General features: G+C 41.3%; 2 protein-coding genes across 2 annotated transcripts; both read right to left on the bottom strand.

Annotated features, from left to right (window-relative positions):
- Nucleotides 1-5181: 5181 nt before the first annotated feature.
- LOC308290503 (mth938 domain-containing protein-like) lies at nt 5182-7163 on the bottom strand (the record flags this gene model as incomplete). Its single annotated transcript, XM_080732362.1, has 3 exons — nt 5182-5322; nt 5963-6058; nt 7032-7163. The coding sequence occupies 3 exons, from the start codon at nt 7161-7163 to the stop codon at nt 5182-5184; spliced, it is 369 nt and encodes a 122-aa protein (XP_080588488.1).
- Nucleotides 7164-9072: 1909 nt separating this feature from the next.
- LOC308289304 (pannexin-1-like) lies at nt 9073-21136 on the bottom strand. Its single transcript, XM_080730952.1, has 8 exons — nt 21023-21136; nt 18564-18774; nt 15192-15307; nt 14167-14360; nt 12945-13223; nt 12125-12347; nt 11014-11254; nt 9073-9502 (listed from the first exon to the last, which is right to left on the bottom strand). The coding sequence occupies exons 2-8, from the start codon at nt 18742-18744 to the stop codon at nt 9432-9434; spliced, it is 1305 nt and encodes a 434-aa protein (XP_080587078.1). The 5' UTR covers nt 18745-18774; nt 21023-21136; the 3' UTR covers nt 9073-9431.
- Nucleotides 21137-22242: the final 1106 nt, after the last annotated feature.

The raw sequence follows: 22242 nt of genomic DNA, 5'->3' as shown, positions 1-22242 counted from the left end.
TAGTCGACGTATGCAAATTGGGGGCGGGGCATGGTTTGGAAATGCGTGTGGGCGTGGTTTGCATACATTATGCTCGCATACATTATGCTAATGAGGGTGTTAAGGTAGGTTCCCCAGCGCGTAAAAAATGCAGACGACCGTATGTAAATGAAGGGGAGGAGCTTAGTCGACGTATGAAAATTGGGGGCGGTGCATGGTTTGGAAATGTGGGTGGGTGTGGTTCGCATAAATTATGCTAATGAGGCTGTTAAGTGGCGTTTCCCAGCGCGTAAAAAATGCAGACGACCGTATGTAAATGAAGGGGAGGAGCTTAGTCGACGTATGCAAATTGGGGGCGGGGCATGGTTTGGAAATGCGTGTGGGCGTGGTTTGCATACATTATGCTCGCATACATTATGCTAATGAGGGTGTTAAGGTAGGTTCCCCAGCGCGTAAAAAATGCAGACGACCGTATGTAAATGAAGGGGAGGAGCTTAGTCGACGTATGCAAATTGGGGGCGGGGCATGGTTTGGAAATGCGTGTGGGCGTGGTTTGCATACATTATGCTCGCATACATTATGCTAATGAGGGTGTTAAGGTAGGTTCCCCAGCGCGTAAAAAATGCAGACGACCGTATGTAAATGAAGGGGAGGAGCTTAGTCGACGTATGAAAATTGGGGGCGGGGCATGGTTTGGAAATGCGTGTGGGCGTGGTTTGCATACATTATGCTCGCATACATTATGCTAATGAGGGCGTTAAGGTGGGTTTTCCAGCGCGTAAAAAATGCAGACGACCGTATGTAAATGAAGGGGAGGAGCTTAGTCGACGTATGAAAATTGGGGGCGGTGCATGGTTTGGAAATGTGGGTGGGTGTGGTTCGCATAAATTATGCTAATGAGGCTGTTAAGTGGCGTTTCCCAGCGCGTAAAAAATGCAGACGACCGTATGTAAATGAAGGGGAGGAGCTTAGTCGACGTATGCAAATTGGGGGCGGGGCATGGTTTGGAAATGCGTGTGGGCGTGGTTTGCATACATTATGCTCGCATACATTATGCTAATGAGGGTGTTAAGGTAGGTTCCCCAGCGCGTAAAAAATGCAGACGACCGTATGTAAATGAAGGGGAGGAGCTTAGTCGACGTATGAAAATTGGGGGCGGTGCATGGTTTGGAAATGTGGGTGGGTGTGGTTCGCATAAATTATGCTAATGAGGCTGTTAAGTGGCGTTTCCCAGCGCGTAAAAAATGCAGACGACCGTATGTAAATGAAGGGGAGGAGCTTAGTCGACGTATGCAAATTGGGGGCGGGGCATGGTTTGGAAATGCGTGTGGGCGTGGTTTGCATACATTATGCTCGCATACATTATGCTAATGAGGGTGTTAAGGTAGGTTCCCCAGCGCGTAAAAAATGCAGACGACCGTATGTAAATGAAGGGGAGGAGCTTAGTCGACGTATGAAAATTGGGGGCGGTGCATGGTTTGGAAATGTGGGTGGGTGTGGTTCGCATAAATTATGCTAATGAGGCTGTTAAGTGGCGTTTCCCAGCGCGTAAAAAATGCAGACGACCGTATGTAAATGAAGGGGAGGAGCTTAGTCGACGTATGCAAATTGGGGGCGGGGCATGGTTTGGAAATGCGTGTGGGCGTGGTTTGCATACATTATGCTCGCATACATTATGCTAATGAGGGCGTTAAGGTGGGTTTTCCAGCGCGTAAAAAATGCAGACGACCGTATGTAAATGAAGGGGAGGAGCTTAGTCGACGTATGAAAATTGGGGGCGGGGCATGGTTTGGAAATGTGTGTGGGCGTGGTTTGCATACATTATGCTCGCATACATTATGCTAATGAGGGGGTTAAGGTAGGTTTCCCAGCGCGTAAAAAATTCAAACAACCGTATGTAAATGAAGGGGAGGAGCTTAGTCGAAGTATGCAAATTGGGGGCGGGCATGGTTTGGAAATGCGTTTGGGTGTGGTTCGCATACATTATGCTCGCATACATTATGCTAATGAGGGTGTTAAGGTAGGTTCCCCAGCGCGTAAAAAATGCAGACGACCGTATGTAAATGAAGGGGAGGAGCTTAGTCGACATATGCAAATTGGGGGCGGGGCATGGTTTGGAAATGCGTGTGGGCGTGGTTTGCATAGATTATGCTTGCATACATCATGCTAATGAGGGTGTTAAGGTGGGTTTCCCAGGGCTTAAAAAATACAGACGACCGTAGTGAGCATTCGTTCCACGAACGCATTCATTCAATGAATGAATGAATAAATAAATAAAGTGCAAACGAACGAGCGAACGAACGAACGCACGTGCACGCACGCACACTTTATTATTTATTCATTCATTCACGCACGCACGCACGCACGCACGCACGCACGCACGCACGCACGCACACTTTATTTTTTAATTAATTCATGAATACAGCCTGCGATATGCGTGAAATCTTGCAAGCACATTCCCACTAGGTCAAGGAACAGATGCCTCCCTTCTCACATTGGCCTGTTATAGCGCCACCAGCGGGTCAACTTTTGCATAACACATTTTTGGAACAAAATGCCTCAAATCATGCATGCAGCTAATTTCAGTAACGTCAAAGAGAGCACTGCCTGCGATCTTGACATTTTGTACTTTTATAGACATTGTTTTCTGGCTTGAAGCGAGCCCACAATTGTTTCGAAGGAGCAATATTTTGTAGTTGTTGTTGTTGTTGTTGTTGTTGTTCAAGCAATAAAAAGGTATTGCAAGTAAGAAATGACAGAACAATATGTCATGGTGTGAAAGAAAAAGACTGGGTGCTCAGAAGATTAAAAAAAATGTGATGAAGGTGCTCTTTGGTAGAGAATTGAAGATGCTAAAGGAAAAAAAGGAAACCAAGGCACTCTTTAAAAATTAAAAAGCCTTTATTATTTTGTGGCTAATTAGTAATTCATATTTCAAAATGAATGGTGGGATAACCCACTCTTTTAGGATGACAACAGCCTTCCTCAGGGTATGTCATGGTGTATTGAAGAATGTTATGTGTAGACTTGTGGAGTCAAAGAATATAGCCTATTCGTCCCCATTTCTTTCCTCAACATTGGAGGCAATGTTTGTTTTTAATTCAGTGAAAACAGTCTGGCTATCTGTGTTGTGGTTGTCTGTTTTTATAGGCCTACATGTTTCTTTTTATATGGACCTATTCATTTGTGTCTGAAATAAAGTGGATCAATATATAATATTAAAGCAGTTATGTAAAAGAAAATGCACTACTTTATTTATTATGGGCAAGTAGCCTAAACATAATAATAAAGAAGTGAGCAATATACCAGGAAGTTAATTATACACCTTATCAGGTAAAAAAGAGAATGTACAAACCCATAAAACATGTAAAACAAATAGTTCTTTAAGTTACAGAGACATAACTCAAATCTGCAAACATTACAATGGTTTGTTGTACTTTTTTTGAATAACTTGAATTAAGCCCTGCTGCCCTGAGGTGTTGAAGGCTGACAGATCACTGACTGTGCAGTGTGCACAAAAGAAACACATTTGATTTTGATAGATAAAACTGTCCCGTAGATTACATTATACTGCCACCTCGTGGCCAAAATTGGTTACTTTTTTCAACTGTGTAAAGTGCAGAAGAGTGAAAATAAGGACACATTATACTGCATGAAAACAGCTTGTTGCAGTTCACAGACTTTATTTGTATGACAGTTTTGTATGTCAAAGCTTTTAGTAATAAAACCCTGTAAACATATGTTCTATATACATTCACGCATCTCTGATTCTCTGAACAGAAATGTACCCTCTTAAACAAGAAAAATAAGATCATTCATAATTGGAAAACATTTCCACATGATTAAAACCAGACAACTATTCCACAAAATGAAATTCACATTCTTCTTATTTTTGGAGCGGCTCCCCCCATAGTGGAGCTGGAGCAGATGTTTTTAGTGTGAGCACAGATGCAAACCAAGGACTTTGTAAAATTGTATGGCATGGCAAGATTCTCCTTTCAGAAAGCTTGGGGGAGCACTCTGTCTGGATAATATCCTGCATAAAGACTGTAATAAAGAAAGCAACATGGTTTCCTATTCCTACTGGAACACTACAAATACATACTCAGGGAAATGTCACATCTCATATCATGTCCCCTGCACAGTCTGGCACGAGTGACTAGATTGGCCAAAGTTGCTCCATCTCCAAACTGCACTCAAGTCTTCCTTAGTTGGCCTGTATCTTTAAACATGTCTGAGACAACTGACTCTCAAACTCTTATGACACCAAATTTACATTTTCTTTATTCTTAGACTTTTTTCATATTTCCTGACCTCTCAACTTTCAGTGCTTTTTCTGTAATCTGTAGTTTTATGAATAATTAGGCTCAGAAAGGTGCACCATTTACCATTCACCACTTTAGTTTTGATAGTGAGCATTAGATACCTTTTATTACTTGACCACAAAAAAGCTATGGGATTGTATGTTGTTGTGCAGTTAAGTGAAAATGAAAATAAACACACAACATGAGCAGTTATAATGTAATAAACATTGAATGTATGTGTGATCAGAGCCACAGGTGGTACAGGGTAAATATCCACCCTGCACATGTGAGCAACAGGGAGCCATTGATTATGACTGACAGAGATACCATGATTCTGGTCCCACGAAATGATTTCTTTGCGACGATCCACTGTTCCAGTCCTTCTCTCACTGGTATGGTATGGCATGAGCATCGACATAAAAAGGTACGGTAGATGCCTCCTCAGACTCTGGGGCGTCTGTATCGCGTGCGCCATTTTAGGGAAGTCAAGCTTCCGAGTGTGTCACAGAAGGGGACTTTCTGTCGGCCAATAAGAGGCAGGTGGGGGTGGGTCTTTTCGTAAACCCAGGTTCGGAGACAGCCAGCAAGTGCAATGCTGTGCCCTCTGGTCTTTTGTTTATTCGAACGCACCCTAGATTCTGAGAAGTCCCGGAAAAGTGGTGCGCTGTGATTGGCCAGTAGTCACTTTGCGTGGCTGTGTGTCTTCCACTGGGATGGCAGCTGCGATATATCTTTTCGTATGCAGTCAGCCTCTAAGAACAGCTGAGCCACCCAATGCTGTGATTTGCCAGTAGTAAGTTTGACTGGCTTGGAGTTGTTGCACGTCGCTCCAATGAACTGCAGCGGCGGATGAGGTATCTAGCTTTTTATATCTATGATGAGAACCATGATATGATCATCAGCAGGTGGAGTGGAAGACCCCGCCCACCTTGACTCCCTGGCCGACAAGGTCGTTGTATTCGGCCACAGCCTTCTCAGTCTGCAGGACCCGGACCTCCACGCCTTTCTGTCTTACAAAGTCCAGAGTGAAGGAGGGGACCTGGAAGATCAGCAGACAGACCATTTCATTTCAATGAAACAATGTAGCTGAGGTAAAGATATTGGTATTTGTGGGAAGGTCAATGCCTCAACATCAATATTAACATAAGACCTCAATGTCATCACAGCAGCCAGTAACGACAGAATATGATTCAACATTTAAGTCTACACAGTTAATCAAAAATGCTTGTCTTAAAGGTGATACACCATGAAATTTCACTTTTCCTATTTTAAAACCTTTTTTTGGGGTCCCACTAGCACCTTCTATCCTCACAAAGTCCCATTTCTGACGGTTGTGTCTTTCTCTGGTTTTGAGAAGGCGAAGGTTAAAAGTATCCCACGGGTTCTCAAAACAGGCTATCCAGATTTGATGCCGATTGTGGCATCATCATTTTTTCAAAAAGATTTTGGGGGGGTGGCGCAGTTCAGGCCAAAGGTGGTACTGCAGCTGAAATGCTCTGAGAGCCATTCAAAAATGAGAGAGGCTCTCTATTCAGGAGTGGTAATTTAGCCTCAAACCTTTTGAAAAACGTTTTTGGGACATAAACAATATGACATAAATACTTTTTAAATGCATGGTGTATCACCTTTAAAGAATATAGAGCAAAACCCCCAAAGAGTGAAGAGATGAATTCCATTACCTGAAGCACCTCGTTCATTCCTCTGCCAATAACCAGTGTGTCGATTCCCTTCTGTAGAATCTCCTCCACATCAGTTGGCTGCACTCCTGGGGTATGCTGGGAGTGTGGGATAAAAATAAAAATGATTTATTTCATTATTCTTTTAATAATACCATATTTACTTATATAAATATTTTACACTTTGTCTATCAGTGTCATGCAACAACAATACAATAGATTAGCTATTAAGTCACACTTTTTTTTATGATTTCTGCCTATGACATCCATCCATCTTCAACCACTTATCCGGAGTCACCATGACCCGCCAGGAGTTCACTTCTGTTGTACCGGCTCATCCACCATAGTCCTTTAATTCTATTGCACATTTATGATTATGTACACAGAAAAAACCTGGAGTTACAACACAGGAGGAGATGCTAAAGTACTGTAAAATAACTGTTACATAACTGACAACATAACTGCCCAGAAGGTAATTAAGCAATATTATGATGTTGTCTAACCCTCATCACATTTCGTATTCCTCATTAATTCTGTACAATTTAAATGTGTGTTTCTTTTAGAGCTATGCTCCTGAAAGGAGCTAAGTTCCAATATCTGGCTTTGTCCGAGACGCGAAGCTTGGCCTAGATCTTTGCACAAAGCACCCAAAGTTTGTTGTACGCCCAGGGTCACAATTGCCAAGCTTTGCGGGATGCTTAATGAAATTAACTCATAAATAGCACCGCTCACTTCACACTAGGCGCGATTTTTTTATTCCTTTTTTCCTCCTTTGTGATGTGTGAGCAAATGTAATGCCAATAGAACGCCATTCATTCACATCCCTTTGAAATAGCTATTTATTTGTTGTAAAGACACAAAATAAATAATAATAAATAACCTTAAAACATTTAGCTAATGGGAAAAGGTTTTGAAAAATAATTTAGAAATTAGAAAATAGAATTTCACAAGGCAAATGAGAAAATACACAGCCAATAATCCATGTTCAGTTGGGAATCTGTGTGTATCCATCCTCTTTTGTGTCTGTCTGTCTGTCTGTCTGTCTGTCTGTCTGTCTGTCTGACTCACTCACCCGAGTTCCAGTCTCTCTCCAGTCCCATGCACGGCTGCCTCCAGGCCACAGCTTACAGTCCTTGTAGGTGGAGGAGCATCCCTTCACCTTCATCTGGCCCCAGGACAGAGACAAGATCTCTGGCGAGGACATGGTCCAGTTGCACCACCTGTTGGACAGATACGGCGAATAGAGTTGTAGCCAGGTTGTACTTTGTTGTTGTAGCCTCGTTTTGAGCTGACTAGGAACACTGACCATTGATAAAAACCCCTGGCATACAAACAGATTTCAAGCCAAATAGTCAGCTCAAACCCAAAACCATATGCAAAACTGATCAATCGCTTCACTTATTGTCACTTGATCAGTGATCATCATGGCTAGGCTACGTGAATGTTAGCTGGTTGGCTAAACAAGTTACAACCCTGGTGGTAATCAAAATGGAAATGGCCCATATTTAACAAATGTATTTGTGTCAGCCAGGCACCGAAAATAAGAAAGTATTAAAAACACTTCAGACTTCAATAAGCACCATAGCTGGATTCTAAAAATCTGGACAGAAGAAAATGCAAGTTACTCACCTCAACAATGACGTCGCTGGTGTCTAGCCACGCCCCCCACAATTAATAACTCAACTCAAGTTATTTCAAATATTTTATTTATATAATATTCAAAGATGAAGACTGACAGTGTACGCAAAAGGTAAAGTAATATCATTTTATCACAAACACATCAAGCAGCCGTTTCGTACAAATATCCAGTTAGCTGTTTCTTACAAATATTGTTTTTAGAAATTCACATATGTCCACAAAAAGTAAATACAACAAACACAACGCTTTTTTTTGTTTGAGATGTTAGCTTAAACAAATGCACAAAAGGAGACCCCACAATATTCGACATCAACCATCATATTTGTAAAATACATGATGCAAGCATGGAAAACTGGTCTCTCTCACACACACATACAGTATACCAATGTAAAGAGTGCACCACATTAGATTGAGTATAAAACGTAGTCATGTAACATGTATTTCACACACAGGGCAACTGGAGTCTACAGCAGGTATTTTAAATGCATTGATATGTTATAAATCTCCCTGAGATTCCCAAGTAAACATCTATGTACAAGTGATAATATGTTAGTAGTTTGACATGAGAAAGAATACAGGCCTCAATACTGTAGGGCCTTTCCACAGCACCATAGAACGGCTAATAAAAGTGTGAAATTGTGTTTCCATTTGTGCACCAACCCCGCATTTATGGATTTACAGTATGGTGCTCAAAACATAGTGTGCCTGTTGGCGAGCTTAATGACATAAGTATTCAATAACCAAATAAAATCAAAGGGCATCCTCAGCATCAGACACCAATGCTACCTGACTAAGCAGCAAACTATGGTTGACTAATCTCTCACTTTTCTCTCTCCATCTCATGGATATTCTCTTGCACACACACACAGACACACGTCTCTTTCCTAGCACTACTTTCGTCATTCAAAAACTCAGGTTCACAGGAAATACCACACACAAAAAGAAAACAGTTGGAAATCTCACCCTGCATGCCAATATAGTACAGAGGATTTAACAGTGTAAAGTACCATGAATTAATTGTTACATTTTGTGGTATTCCCCTTTAACATGGTTTGAAAAATGGCAAAAAATTACATTTTCACAAATAACTAGTAGTGCAACTTGATGTTAGTACCTAGAAAAGTTCTATACAACGTATTAGCTCATGCAGAGTTTTTGCTTGTGCAACTAGTTTAGACAGCAGTTCAGAATCACACCCAGTATCACTGGGTTGTATTGGGGGCAAGTCCCTGTGACATACTAGCATCATGTCCAGGCCAGGGTGTACTAGCATACAAAGCTGCCTCAAGCTAAGGACCAGACACATGGCTTGTATACGGTTGGTTCCTTGGGCTAGTCAACTTCAGTGGATCACTTAGATTTTGACCAAATAGTTGCAAAACAGTGCCAATAACTTAACATTCTGCAGAATGCAGAATCATGGATCTATTCAGAGAACAAATTAAAGCAAAAAAAAAAAAAAAAAAAATCAGGCAAACTATCTCCCAACACAAAAAGGGTGGAAAATAAAATAAACATCCATAGCAATAACTGTGCAAAAATATTTAAATCCTAAGAATATTTTAGGATAAAAGAAAAAGAGAAAAACAATACATGCTGAAATGCATTTAACATTGTATGACAAAATATTTGGTTTCTGGATATCTCCCCATGTGGGCAACTGCCATCACATATACTGCAATGATTAAGGACAATGGGCAAATCAATCCGTTAATCTCTTCTATTAGTGCTCTGTTATCTGTCCGAGTCCGGTCTTCCTCCAAGGTGGATGTTGCGCTATGCAACATTCACAGAGTCAAGACAGGTCTGTGTCCAACGCTTGGCCAGCAGCCAATCAGACCACTCGATGGCGGACCTCTCCTCCACCTGTAACGTCACTGTTTCCTGGCAACAGAGGAGATAATTCTGGGGGCGAAAAGAAAAAAGATTTTTACACACAATTAGTCTTTGTTTTGAACTATATTATATTATATAAACCCTAATTAGGGCTGTCACAATTATTACATTATCGTCTAATCGTGATTTTTTTTTGACATAATCGTGATTATTTTTCATAATCGTCATAATCGTTTCCATGTTGAAAAATGTTCATATATTTAAAAAAAAGGTAAAAAATAGTGGAAATAGCAGATCTACAAGCTCACAATGCGTCGCATCGCGACGCGTTGTGAGCTTGTAGATCGGCTATTTCCACTATCAATGTTCTTTTTTAAAGTTATACTATGTAACTTTTTTTATAAAACATATCTTAAAATTGTCCTAACTATTAAATCGCTAAAGTTTTAGAACCCCCACTCTGTTAATTTCAGCTCCCAAAGCCTTTTCTTTATATGTGTTCTACTGAGCCCTGGTGGCCGTGACCGGGGCTGTTTTTCCCGGCAAAATTACGTCATATGCATCATTCTGTACACGTGTCTCCCTACCGGCCAATCAAAGCCCAGATCATACACTGCTGAGCTCTTCAGGAAGTACACTGCAGTGTTTACACTGGGCTAGGAGTCTAGCATATAACTCCCCAACCGAGGCTCGTAGAGGGACACGAAAGACCTCTATGGATAGGTCTCGGCGAGGCGAGGCGGACGCGGTGATCTGAATGCCCGGTCCGCGGCGAAAAACGTCCGAAAAAAGCAGACGCGACCGCGGTTTGCTCTACTGCTACTGACCACTAGTTGAGCAACTTACACAGTATAGCTTTAAGTATAAAGTTGTCAAATATGTCTTCAATTTCTTTGTATATTTAGGTTATGTGTCATCTACCATGTACAACTTCAAAGCCTAAAAGCCAAACAGAAATGTAATTATCAATGACAAAAACACAATTAAATCGTTAATCGCCAATTATTTGAGTGACAATTAATCGTCTTGTAAAATGTCATATCGTGACAGCCCTAACCCTAATGTTCCTATTCTGGGCATGTTATAGTAAATAAGCCAGAAATCTGCAAATATAGGCAGACGTTCTGTGAAAATAGCAGATCTACAAGCACGCATTGTAAATTGGATTCCATAATGAGCCAAGACAGAGGCCAGTGTCTTAAGCAAAGTTTAGACCAAAGATTTTACAATTCTTATAATTTTAAGCTCAATTTATACTTTGTTGTACGACAGTCTAAGTACATAATATTCATAAATAAAAGGTTACATAGTGCCGCTTTAAGCATCTAAACAATGTTGCAAAGACAAAGTCCGATTTACCCCTTAAATACTGTGCCATCAACAGATACTCACTCCAAAACAAAAGCACAGATTTTCTGGGAAACTTCAACAAACATGAATATGATGAAATATAAATTATGTTGCATCATGCCTGTGCTTAGCAGAACATGTAATGATCCATGATGAGTTTTGTAAACCACATATTCAATATAAGTTCCTATTATGATAATTAAGTTATTACTGTCCTTCTCCACACTCACCCCTAATCATCAAGCTTGTATCCGCCAGAGAAGGTGGCTTTGCACCATCGCTGCCATCTTTTGCAGCTCCAGTGTGGGCAGTGGTAGGACTCCCATTGGGGTTGGCAGGTTTAGCTTTAGACGGCGTCCGTTTCTTCCCATCCACAGTGTCAACCTTCACCTGGCAGAGGTTCTGCAGCAGCCCCATGAAGTCAAACTCCTCTCCTGAACACTCGCCTTGCCTTTTCAGCAACTCAAGCACCTGTTGTACACAACACATAACAGTAGTTCACAACTGGGTTCCACACTGGGACACACGTTTAACTGTGGCTACAAGATGTAAAATATGCATGTATTCTTTTTGTAGAAAAGAATTGACATTAGAGCAGCTTGGACAATTAAATATTTGTTATTCTACAACTGCTGTTGTCCTGCTCCTGTGATGCACCAGGCTTGCCCTGTTTTGCTGAGGTGAAGCAGTAGACTCCCTTTCTTCTCATGTATTGCTTTTGTGTTTCTCTCTTAATCATTGTGAAATAGAGCCACTTGTGACAACACATAAAAAGAAACATGGCCCGGGTTGGAAATCATCACTATCTAATTAAAACGTGGCTGACGATGTGTCTATTGAACCAGACACACTGGCAGTCAACCTTCATTCATTGGGCGGTCCTGCTGTAAATCCCATTTGGTATGTAAAACGTTGTAAGCGTGTGTGGTGAACTGTAAAGTCATACGAGCCACTGTGGCCTGTGTACACAGTAACGCCTGGATTTCTGCCCTGAAAGCGACACTGAGTAATTACGCGTGTTTCCTAAACCCACCAGGCTTGAGCTAAGACCCTCCTCGCGGAAACGCCTCTCTCAATAAGTTTCCGCGAGGCGGGACTTAACTCAAGCCTGGTGGGTTTAGGAAACACGCAGTAATTACACAGCCCATGTGTCCTGATTTTTAATCACTTTTAATCTGGTGTCCGTATTTTTGAGCATGTCATTATAAGTCGGTGACGTTTTTCAAATTTTATATTTTTTATTCATTTGTTTGCTTATAATCTGAGTGTTCTCGAATAAAGATTTAATCAAATCTATGTTTTTGACGTGAAGATTTTGCACGTGGATACACAGACACACACCTTCATGTACTTGTAGGACTTGAGTTCGCTGAGGTTCTCCTGCAGGTAGAGCACGTACATGGCGAGGTCGTCCCATTGGCCGCCAGGGTGGGGCAGAACGTCCACAGTGGGCAGCAATTCGTACATTTTCAGGAAACTTGCGTAAGAATGGCAAAAGAGTGGACGGAAGCTGGCATAGATGACCACAGGGACGAGCGTAAGGTACACCACCAAGTTGACCAGGCTGAACATCAGAATCAAACAAAAGAGAAAGATCATAATTTCAACATCACCGTATATATCATATTGTTTGATTTTTAAACACTTTCAATCTTTTTCCTTTTCAATTTATTTTTTCAACATGTTTAATTAAAGTAGTAGTTCACCCCCAAAATGACCTTTTTTCTATTGATTAGTCACGCCATGGAGAGTAGAGTTATTTTTTGGTTTTTGTCACATTCCTAAGACAAAAATTTAATTCGAGTAGATTTACCCCCATTGATTCCGGATGGGGACCCGTTTCGAAACGGGTCCCCATCTGGAACGAATGGGGGTATATGTATTGTTATCATCACATTTTTGTCTTAGGAATGCGACAAAAAACTAAAAAATATTATTGAACTCTACTCTCCATGGCGTGACTAATCAATAGAAAAAAAGTCATTTTGGGGGTGAACTACTCCTTTAAAACTAATTTTGGGAGGGTGACTTGAAATATCACATGAGCAAGAAGACCCCAGACGAAAATGTTCAAACATTTGCAAAAATGCGCTAAAAGAACTAGCCTTAAAATGAGCAATTCTTCGCATTTTCCAAAAATGATAAAATAGGTCTCAAGTACCTGAGCAATGAGAAGACCCCGACAGCGATGAGCTTGCACTGGACCTTTTCGGGAACGGTGGAGTCGTTGACGAGCAGTCCGGTGCGCAGCGTGCATCCAAACTCATCGGTGACTGAGGCCAACTGGAGGTAGTAGCCCAGGTAGACACAGGCACACAGGAGGGTCAGCAGGGTCAGGCCACGACACAGCAGGTATCGAACCAGCAACACCCGCGAAAAACGCTTGGTCTTCAGGTAGTTCTCCATCAGGGGGTACATGAAGCAACCCTCAGTAGGGTCACTGGCCACAAGAGGGCAGGAGGGAGATGGAGTAAATTGTAAATGGTAAATGGTGCATTTATATAGAGCCTTTATCAAAGGCGCTTTACAGAGCTTGTGCATTACATTCACCCATTCACACACACACACATTCATACACCGATGGCTGAGGAAACCATGCAAGGCACCAACCTGGTCACCGGGAGCAACTAGGGCTCACTCTTCGACACTAACTCTGGTGGAGCCCGGGATCGAACTCTGTGTTCTAATGTTTATCAACCCCTGAGCCACTGCCACCCCCGTATTTGAAGAAAACACAATTTGGCATTCTCTGTCATATTTCTGTTATGACTAACTTTACAATACAATGTTCGTTTAACTCTCAAATACCTGGAACGCGCCCGAGTCGTGTTAGATTTTAACCACTTTAACCATTATTTTATGCTTTAACTTTTGAAAAATAGCAGATATACAAGCTCACAGCGCAGCACCGAGTGCCGCGCTGCAAGCTTGTAGATCTGCTATTTTTGAAACATCGTGAAAATGAGTGCAAGTCTTTGAATATCTTTGACACGATCTTTGACCCGACTTCTAAATCCTTCCTCTAAATCATGCTGTTCTCAAACCTTTTCTTGTCAAGGACCCCCAAAATTACAGGTATTTGGCCACGGACCCCCATCTCAAAACATGTTGTCCCAGGGACCACCCAGAAGTAAATATTTGAGTTACAAATGTTCGCTTTTAAGTAGATATATTGAAAGACTTGCAAAAAAAAAATCATGATTTTTCAAAAATAGCAGATCTACAAGCTCGCAGCGCGGCACTCGGTGCCGCGCTGTGAGCTTGTATATCTGCTATTTTTCAATAGTTAAAGCAGTCAATAATCCTAGGCCTAAATGGGTTAAACAATAGATATAGAAAGTGTGAAAAGGAGAAACACAAAAAGTGTGATTCAGGGGTCTTACCTGTCTAAAGAGGCAGTGGACAGGCTTGTGGTGGCCATGCGTTTGGCCAGGTTGACGGCCCGGTTGTAGCAGCAGTCCAGTTGCTCCATGATGAACCCCAGGTCAGACTGCAGGATAGGAGCGGTGGAGAACCTCCAGAACAGAGCCGGGCCGTACATCATCACCGCCACCAGGAGCAGGATGTAGGGGAAGAACTGACAGGATAGTGGGCGAGAAAAGAGGGGTAAAAATGTCAAGGTCTCCACTTAACTCTGACAGTATACAAATGAAACCAAATGGACCCGTAAGGGTCCATTTGGTTTCATTTGTATACTGTCAGAGTTAAATACTTGTAAAGTTCAATTTAGACTTCCCAAAAGGAACCCGGAGACTGCGGAGAGTCTAGTTTTTGTCAAGTACCTTGAAAAAAAAAAAAAACATAAAAAACAACGTGAAAAAGAATCGTGATAAAATCGTGTATCGTGATACAGCTTGGGAAAATATCGTGATATTGTATTTTTCCATATCGCCCACCCCTACGCTCATCCCCTGGATCAAAGTACCCAGTCCCGCGAAATTCTCACGTGCGTGCTCGTTTCGTGCATGCGCTTGCGGACAGCAAGACTTGGATTGTGGTCACCTTTGTAATATCGGCCGGCGTTCACTCGCGGAGCGATTGTGTTGGCGTCTCCACCGCAGCGTGATCCCCGCTGATCCAAGCGAGAACGCCCGCATTAATAGTACCCCGTCTGAAACGGTCTATTTCATTTCCCCTTGGGATAGATGAGTCGATCATCTCCCGCTCCACCACAATCTCAAGGTGTAAGTGGATGTCTATGATTAGTGTCCAGTTTCTTTGCTATATGCACCTTCACAACCTCCTCCACCCCAAAGAGGGAGCAAGTTTTCCTGATTTTTATTTTTTTTCCAGTTTGCTCATGTTCCCGGCACTGATGCCCCCCCCCCTCCCCCAGCAGGCAATCGCAAAGAAGAGGGCACTCGCAACATGGAGCCAGAGGGACGGTGTGTGAGTGTGTACCACTCACCTTATGGAGCCACAGAGGGAGGGTGTGAGTGTGTACTGCTGCCCAACAGTACGAATCCACATAAGCACCCTGCTTCCAGGAGAAGTTAGCTGGGGCAAAGCAGCTGATCTGTGTACCTAGGACACATACAATGAGACTCATATTAATTATTTACGCACCGTAGGCACGCACACGCAATGACAAAGTTATGTGTTCGAACAAAGACATTTCTGCATTTTGATTCTGAATCTAAAATCTTGTCATTTAGAAAAACTCCTTTTTGAGTTCTGAAAACACTGCTCTCCTCTCCCAGAAACAACCCCCGTGTTCATACTTTAAGTAGGTTGAAGAAAACGGCAATCCCCTTTTAGAGTCCAATGAATGGACCCTTTTCACAGCAGACATTACTGTGTCAGAGACATTACTGTGACTGTGTACAAACATCAAGTTAACTGTGCCGGGGTTTTCCATGCTGGTACACAGTAGCGCTTTGGGGGCCGGACGCGACCGGACGCCATGTGGCCGGAAATATTTCCCCACATGCACGCGCACGGACGGCACCGAATGGTGCACGAGCGTGTAAACGTGTGCATAGTCTGCATACCCCCCCGCGAGAGCTGCGACCCCCCACCCCGCGAAATTCGCGATAACTACAAGCAATACTTTAATCAGTGGCTACAACTTTTCATAACAGGTTTCTAGTGGTGAATGTGTGAGCGTCCTCTATTCATATGGATACAGTATAGCCTACTTTAACACCTAGGTTTCCAGCTGTGACTGCATGTGTCGTGTGTGTGGGTGTCCTCATACATGGCTCCATTACTGTGGTATTTAGTGTTTGAGATTCGTTCAAGGCAAACTTTGTTTCTCTAGCCTACTGCAGCGCTGTATTTTCTAAATGAATTAAAAGAAAGTAGAACATAAAATCTTAAGTAACAATGCAAATGTAATTAAGACTAGAAAACTAGTCTTAATTACAAAACTATTGTTTTCCCACCATTAGATCTTCTGACATCCTTTCTATCTAAATAGCCTCTAGAGGTGCGTGCACGTGACGTCAATAAATGACCGTCCGCCCGGAAAAAAAAAATCCCAAAGCACCACTGCTGGTACAAACACCTAATTGAAACAGACCCATTTTAATTACCATTAAAATGTGTTTACATACAGTATGACATGTCAAAATGGCAGGGTCTAATCTGTTCCGATGCGAGTTCAAGTAGTTTGGCTGCTAAATATAGCAGTCAGTCTGGCCTGTGGTAGTAATAAACATACGTTCCTGCACTGTAAATTATTATTTACAGTGCTATACATTCGGTTGTACATTCAGTTTTAAACACCTCTGCTTTTATTATGCTCCAGAATAACACGCTTCATCCACCTGCTACTGTTTTGTTGCCTACAGCAGTGGTTCTCAACCTTTTCAAAAAATGTCAACACTTTTTTGTAAATAGCCGATCAGCTATTTTCTCTATTTTCTAAGAACACTGCAGACCACAGACCACCATAACTCTGAGTGTAGAATTGGAACCAAATGGACCCGTCAGGGTTTATTTGTACACTCAGAGTTATAGCCACACAACGGTGCATTTGGTTCCTAACTATCCATTATTTATCTGGGGACCCCCTGGAACCCCCTCAAGTGTCCCTGGACCCCACTTTTTAAGAAAAAAGAAAGACGCACCTGGACGTAGGGATGGGACGATAAGCGATATTATCGTTTATCGTGATTAAAAAAAAAACACTCACGATAATCGTATCGTGGAAATTTAATTTATCGTGAAATCGTCCTCCGTCATGCACTGGGATCAATTCACCTTTTATTTGCTGAGCAGCATGTCCGGTACCACTTAAACCAGGGGTGTCCAAACCTTTTTCAAAGCCACATTAGAAAAAAATATTAAAACGCCCAAGGGCCGACTTTCGGTCGGACCATAACAAAGTCACATACAATTAAATATTTTATTTAACTAGTATCATCATCAATATTTAATATCAATGGTCTTTTGTCAGGTGTGTGCTCTGAACAAAACACAAATAACTCACCAAATGATAATCAGACATGCAAGGTAAAAAATACAGCAAAATAGCCTTTCTTTGACCCCTTCAGATTGAGACGAAAGGGAACAAGGAATCCTGACAAATTATACTATAAAATATTCTTGTTTGACGATGCTGGCGGGCTATTTATAGTACAATTTAGGAATGAAGCAGCGGGCCATGTAAAATGTGTCATCGGGACGCATTTGGCCCACGGGCTGCACTTTGGACACCCCCTCTATTGGTAAAACATAATATACGTACTTGATACAGTCTTTTTTCCCACTCTACCAAATCTCTTTGCCAAAAAAATTGACGATCTACAAGCTCACAACGCGTGGATGTTGGGGATATTTGGATTATCACGATAATATCGTAAATAGCGATTTCTTTTGTCACAATAATCATGATAGTTTTCATATCGTCCCATCCCTACCCGGACGGCACCCATTGTTTTAAACCACAGTATAGGTGAGATGTCAGCTGTAGCAGCCTACAATAAGAGACAATTGTTTTTTTCACCTCGGTGAAAAAGTAATCCATGCCACAGTGCACTTTCATTCCACTGAGGTTTGTTTGATGCGTTTTGTGCTTGTGTTTCTCCTCTCGGCTCTCACTTTGTTGCACTGCAGTAATCTGAACACTGGTCAGTCAGTTTATCATAGGAGCACTTCGTTCTAGCACCCCAAGCTTAATTCACATCCACAGCAGGCATACACAGATCAACAAGTTGTTGTGTATTAGCTCGTCTGGCACCTAGTTGATCGAGTTACGTAGCCACTAGCCATAACAGAATGGTCATGGAAAGGCAAGCAGAGCATGCAGCCAATACACAACAACGCAGCGCAACACAATGGGAACGGCAGGGTGCTCGACCTTGCACCGGTCTGGGAAAATAAATAAATAAATACACCAGTCAATCGCGATACGTTCCGCCAACACAGTGGAGGTACATTCAGACCAGGGGTTCTCAAACCTTTTTAGGCTGTGACCCCCAAAATAATGATATATGAACTGGGGACCCCCACCCTGACAAGCACTTGGAATTGTAGGTATTACATCTAACAGATAAATATTGTAAAAATAGCAGATCTACATGCTCACAACGCCTCGAAGTGCGAGGCGTTGTGAACATTGTCGTGAGCTATTTTCACAATGTTCGCCTCTTGCTTACTTAATATTTGACAGTTTGGCCAGTTTGGCATTAAAACGGTCTTGGAAATCCTTAAATGTTCACTTTATAAATGTGCAGATACCAGATTTTTTTTACATTAAGCTAATCATCTGGGGACAAGTTTGAGAACCACTGATTCAGACCCTTCTGACGACCCCTCCGGAGCAACTTGAACTCACCCACAGACACCTCCTGAGCGAAGGCCAGGGAGATGAGGAGGAGGGGAAGCCCCACGGCGACACACGTCACCATCATGTCCACGGCCAGCTCGGTGCGCACATTACGGTAGCGCTTCTGGTTGGGCTCCTTCAGCAGGAAGTCACTGAAGACGTACTCTGTAGCCACATGGGCGATAGCCATCTCTTCAGATAGATTTGCGCCTGGACTGGGCTGGGGGGGAACAGGAGACAAATGTATTTTATTTTACATTTACAACATGCTAAGTTCACAGCGTTAAGTGCTTGATAAAATTATCCAATTACATATTCCTCAGTGGTGTGTTCTAGCCAAGCGTAGCCAATCAAAAAGCGAAAGAGAAAGCGTATCTGATACATAGGAGGAGGTGCTGGGCAGCGAGAATGTGGACTTCAGCCTAGTCTGAGGTGAAGATCATATATGTGTGCTGGCTATTGTCTTTATTGAGGTGATAATGGCAGCTGGAGAACACACATTAAACAATAGACCTGTCACACTTCATAGTATTAAAACTTAATTCGCTGACCGCGGCACCTGCGTATGGGAGGGAAATATTATAGATGCCATCCAAAGAAATCTAGAACACACCACTGATATTCCTTTGCATCTACAAAACTAAGATATTCCAAAATGTTTTGTTTCTTTTTAGTTTTTTTTATGGGCTCAAACCTGTTCCATGCCTACATTCACAAATATATATTATTTCTCCCCTACCTCTGAAATCCTTGCAAACAGAGGGCTAGATGGCCCCTAAACCTCTTTGAGTGAGAGAAACTGAACGCAATAACCCCTGCCTGCAACATGCAGAATGGGGGGGGGATCAGAATGATATAGGCGGACTGGTCATCTGATGGCTGGGGGTATATCTTTCAACAGGTCTGGGCAGACATGGCTGCTCTATTTATGTGCTATGCTATGGTGTGTGCGTATCCTAATGACAGGCAAACAGCACCATCTGCAGGATGACTATGAGCAAAGAAATCTGCTCTCATATCAACTATATTATAATGAAAATTCATATTTTGTAAATGGTAAATGGTGCATTTATATATCGCCTTTATCCAAGGCGCTTTTCAGAGATTGTGCATTAAATTCACCCATTCACACACACATTCATACACCGATGGCGGAGGGGAAACCATGCAAGGCTCACAGAGAGCAACTAGGGCTTTGGGTCTTGCTCAAGGACTCTTCAACACTAACTCTGGGTTAGCCCTCTGTGTTCCAATGACGGTTTCTCTACCCCTGAGCCACTGCCGCCCAACAACAAATTCATTAAATGCATATATAGACTACATATATATTTATATATACTTACATTCATCCATACAACATTCCACTAAATAAATACATATATTACAAAGGTACATTGTATACCACATACACATGTGGTGTAATGTGTGGTATTACTAAGGTATGCACCTACACTTCAATATTTATATTATGTCATATATAAGGGTTAGAAAATAAAATATATTAAACTGAACCAGAGAACTAATTAGTCATAGAAAGTCATAGTATACCATACCATATATCCTGTTTATTTTCCTAACACTGGAATCAATAAACTTGTATCTGATGTTAAAATAAAACCACTATGTCTTGCCTGCCCTGACTGTATGTAGCCTACAGTAAGTATGCCTGGTTGTATCTGTCTGCAAGAACACACCCAGACATATTAATACTTCAAAATCAAGTCTCGTCTTGCTCAATGTATTTTTAGAAATAAGAACAACATTCTTGTAAAGACAGGCTACCACCTAATAATAAAGTTAACAGGGGTTCATTTTTACAGTTTTCCTCTGGCAGTGGTCCATTATAAATATATTGGTGTAAAGTTAAGTACATTTACTTAAATAATGTACACAACTACACATGTTTACTTTCTTTTTACTTTCTTTTTTACTTTACTTGAGTATTTCCAATTTTCAGTAGGCCTACTATTACTTTTACTCCACTACATCTCAGATCCAAAAATGGTACTTTTATTCCACTACATTTGACAACTTTAGTTACTAGTTAGTTACTTTGTAGATTCTGATAATTATTACAAAACATACATTAACCGCTTCGGCCCTATACATTTCGGCCATTTGAGAATAGAAGATCTACAGGCTAACAATGCGTCGCATCATCTGCTATTTTAAAAAGATTTTACTACATTTGAAAACTTGTGAAATGGGACATTCTGCATAATGAGGACTTTTACTTTAAGTACATTTTGATACCAATACATTTGTCATTTTACTCAAATAAATGTAGAATTCCAGACTTTTACTTGTAAAAGAGTGTTAAGTAAAAAGTCTGAGTACTTTTTCCACCTATGACTCTGTTCATATGAGTCTGTTGTTGATTTATGAAATCGCAGTTTCATTGTTGTGACGTGATTGACCACAGTTATTACCACAACAAACAAAGGAAATGTGTTTTTTAACTTACCTACTGCTTATCACGAACACATCACTCTTCATGGAGACTTCACACTTTTATTCCATTTGTCAAAAGTCAAAGATCATTGTCTGTTGAGCCACAACAAAGAAAATAACATGAAAATCGCTCCACAACAGGCGCAAAAAATAAAATAAAACTTGTGGCAAACTGGAACTTCTTCCGGAGTAGCAGGGTAGTGTCGACAATTTCTTCCTCCCTTCTCCATGCGTTGTTAGCATAGAATAATAGTATCAGGTAGCTTCATTAGCTTGTAGATGGGTTATTTCTGGCAAGCAACATAACAGGACCAGGGACAATACAAACTTTCCCCCAAAATCTCTAGAAAAATGTTGTTTTCTAGCGGTCCGTTTTGAACAGACATTGGTGACCTGTCGAATTCTGTGACTCGACACGCCCCTGCTACCGGGATAAACGGAATTCGATAAGTCACCAGGTTGGATGTAACAATAAGAGGCGTACCGGCTCCCGCCCCATTGAAACTAGTACACGCCCCCTCCGGCCAAGCCAAGCACTCCATCCAATCAGACGTCTTTATTTTTATTTTCATTTTTTTAAACATCCAATCAGAAGTCGTGTTTCAACCGGCAACATGTACATCATCACCGGTCAAGGCTTTTCAGAATAATAAGTGGTCTAATAATTTCAGCGCAAAATGACTAAAATACAGCTTTCCCCCTTCTTCATAATAATAATACATAATTATGTTTACTGTATATTCAAACAACAATTATTTTTCACCTGAACTACTTTTTTACAAATAGAATGACTGAATAAATCACTGAATAAGATCTTGCACGTTGACGCAGCGAAATGTTTCATAATAACCACATTTGGATAAAATAAAATAAAGCACAGATCTACAAGCAAATGAAGCAATCCACGCTCTGCGCATCATCCAGAAACGACGCGTTGACAGTGTTGGGCAATATTAGGCTACTCAGGACAGGACATATTAGTCCTTAAAAAGTAATAATAGCCTATTATATATGATATGACATTATAATACATAATACTACTAATAAAATAAATAGATTGTTTAGCCAGCTCTTTTTAGAACTGAATACATATATTTTTTTAATAACCACAATAATAAGAGTCAACAATCAGCCAAAAAGCTATAAAAATAAAGCAGCAATCTCTCTTGACCTTTTAAACGAAACGAAATGTATAGGCCTAATAATATTACTGTTTTTGGCAGAGTAAAGTTCTACA

Source organism: Nannobrachium achirus (assembly GCF_963921795.1).
Source record: "Nannobrachium achirus genome assembly, chromosome: 8".
Lineage (NCBI taxonomy): Eukaryota > Metazoa > Chordata > Actinopteri > Myctophiformes > Myctophidae > Nannobrachium > Nannobrachium achirus.
Note: the sequence above shows the minus strand (reverse complement) of the source record. Positions and strands in the feature narration are given on the sequence as shown.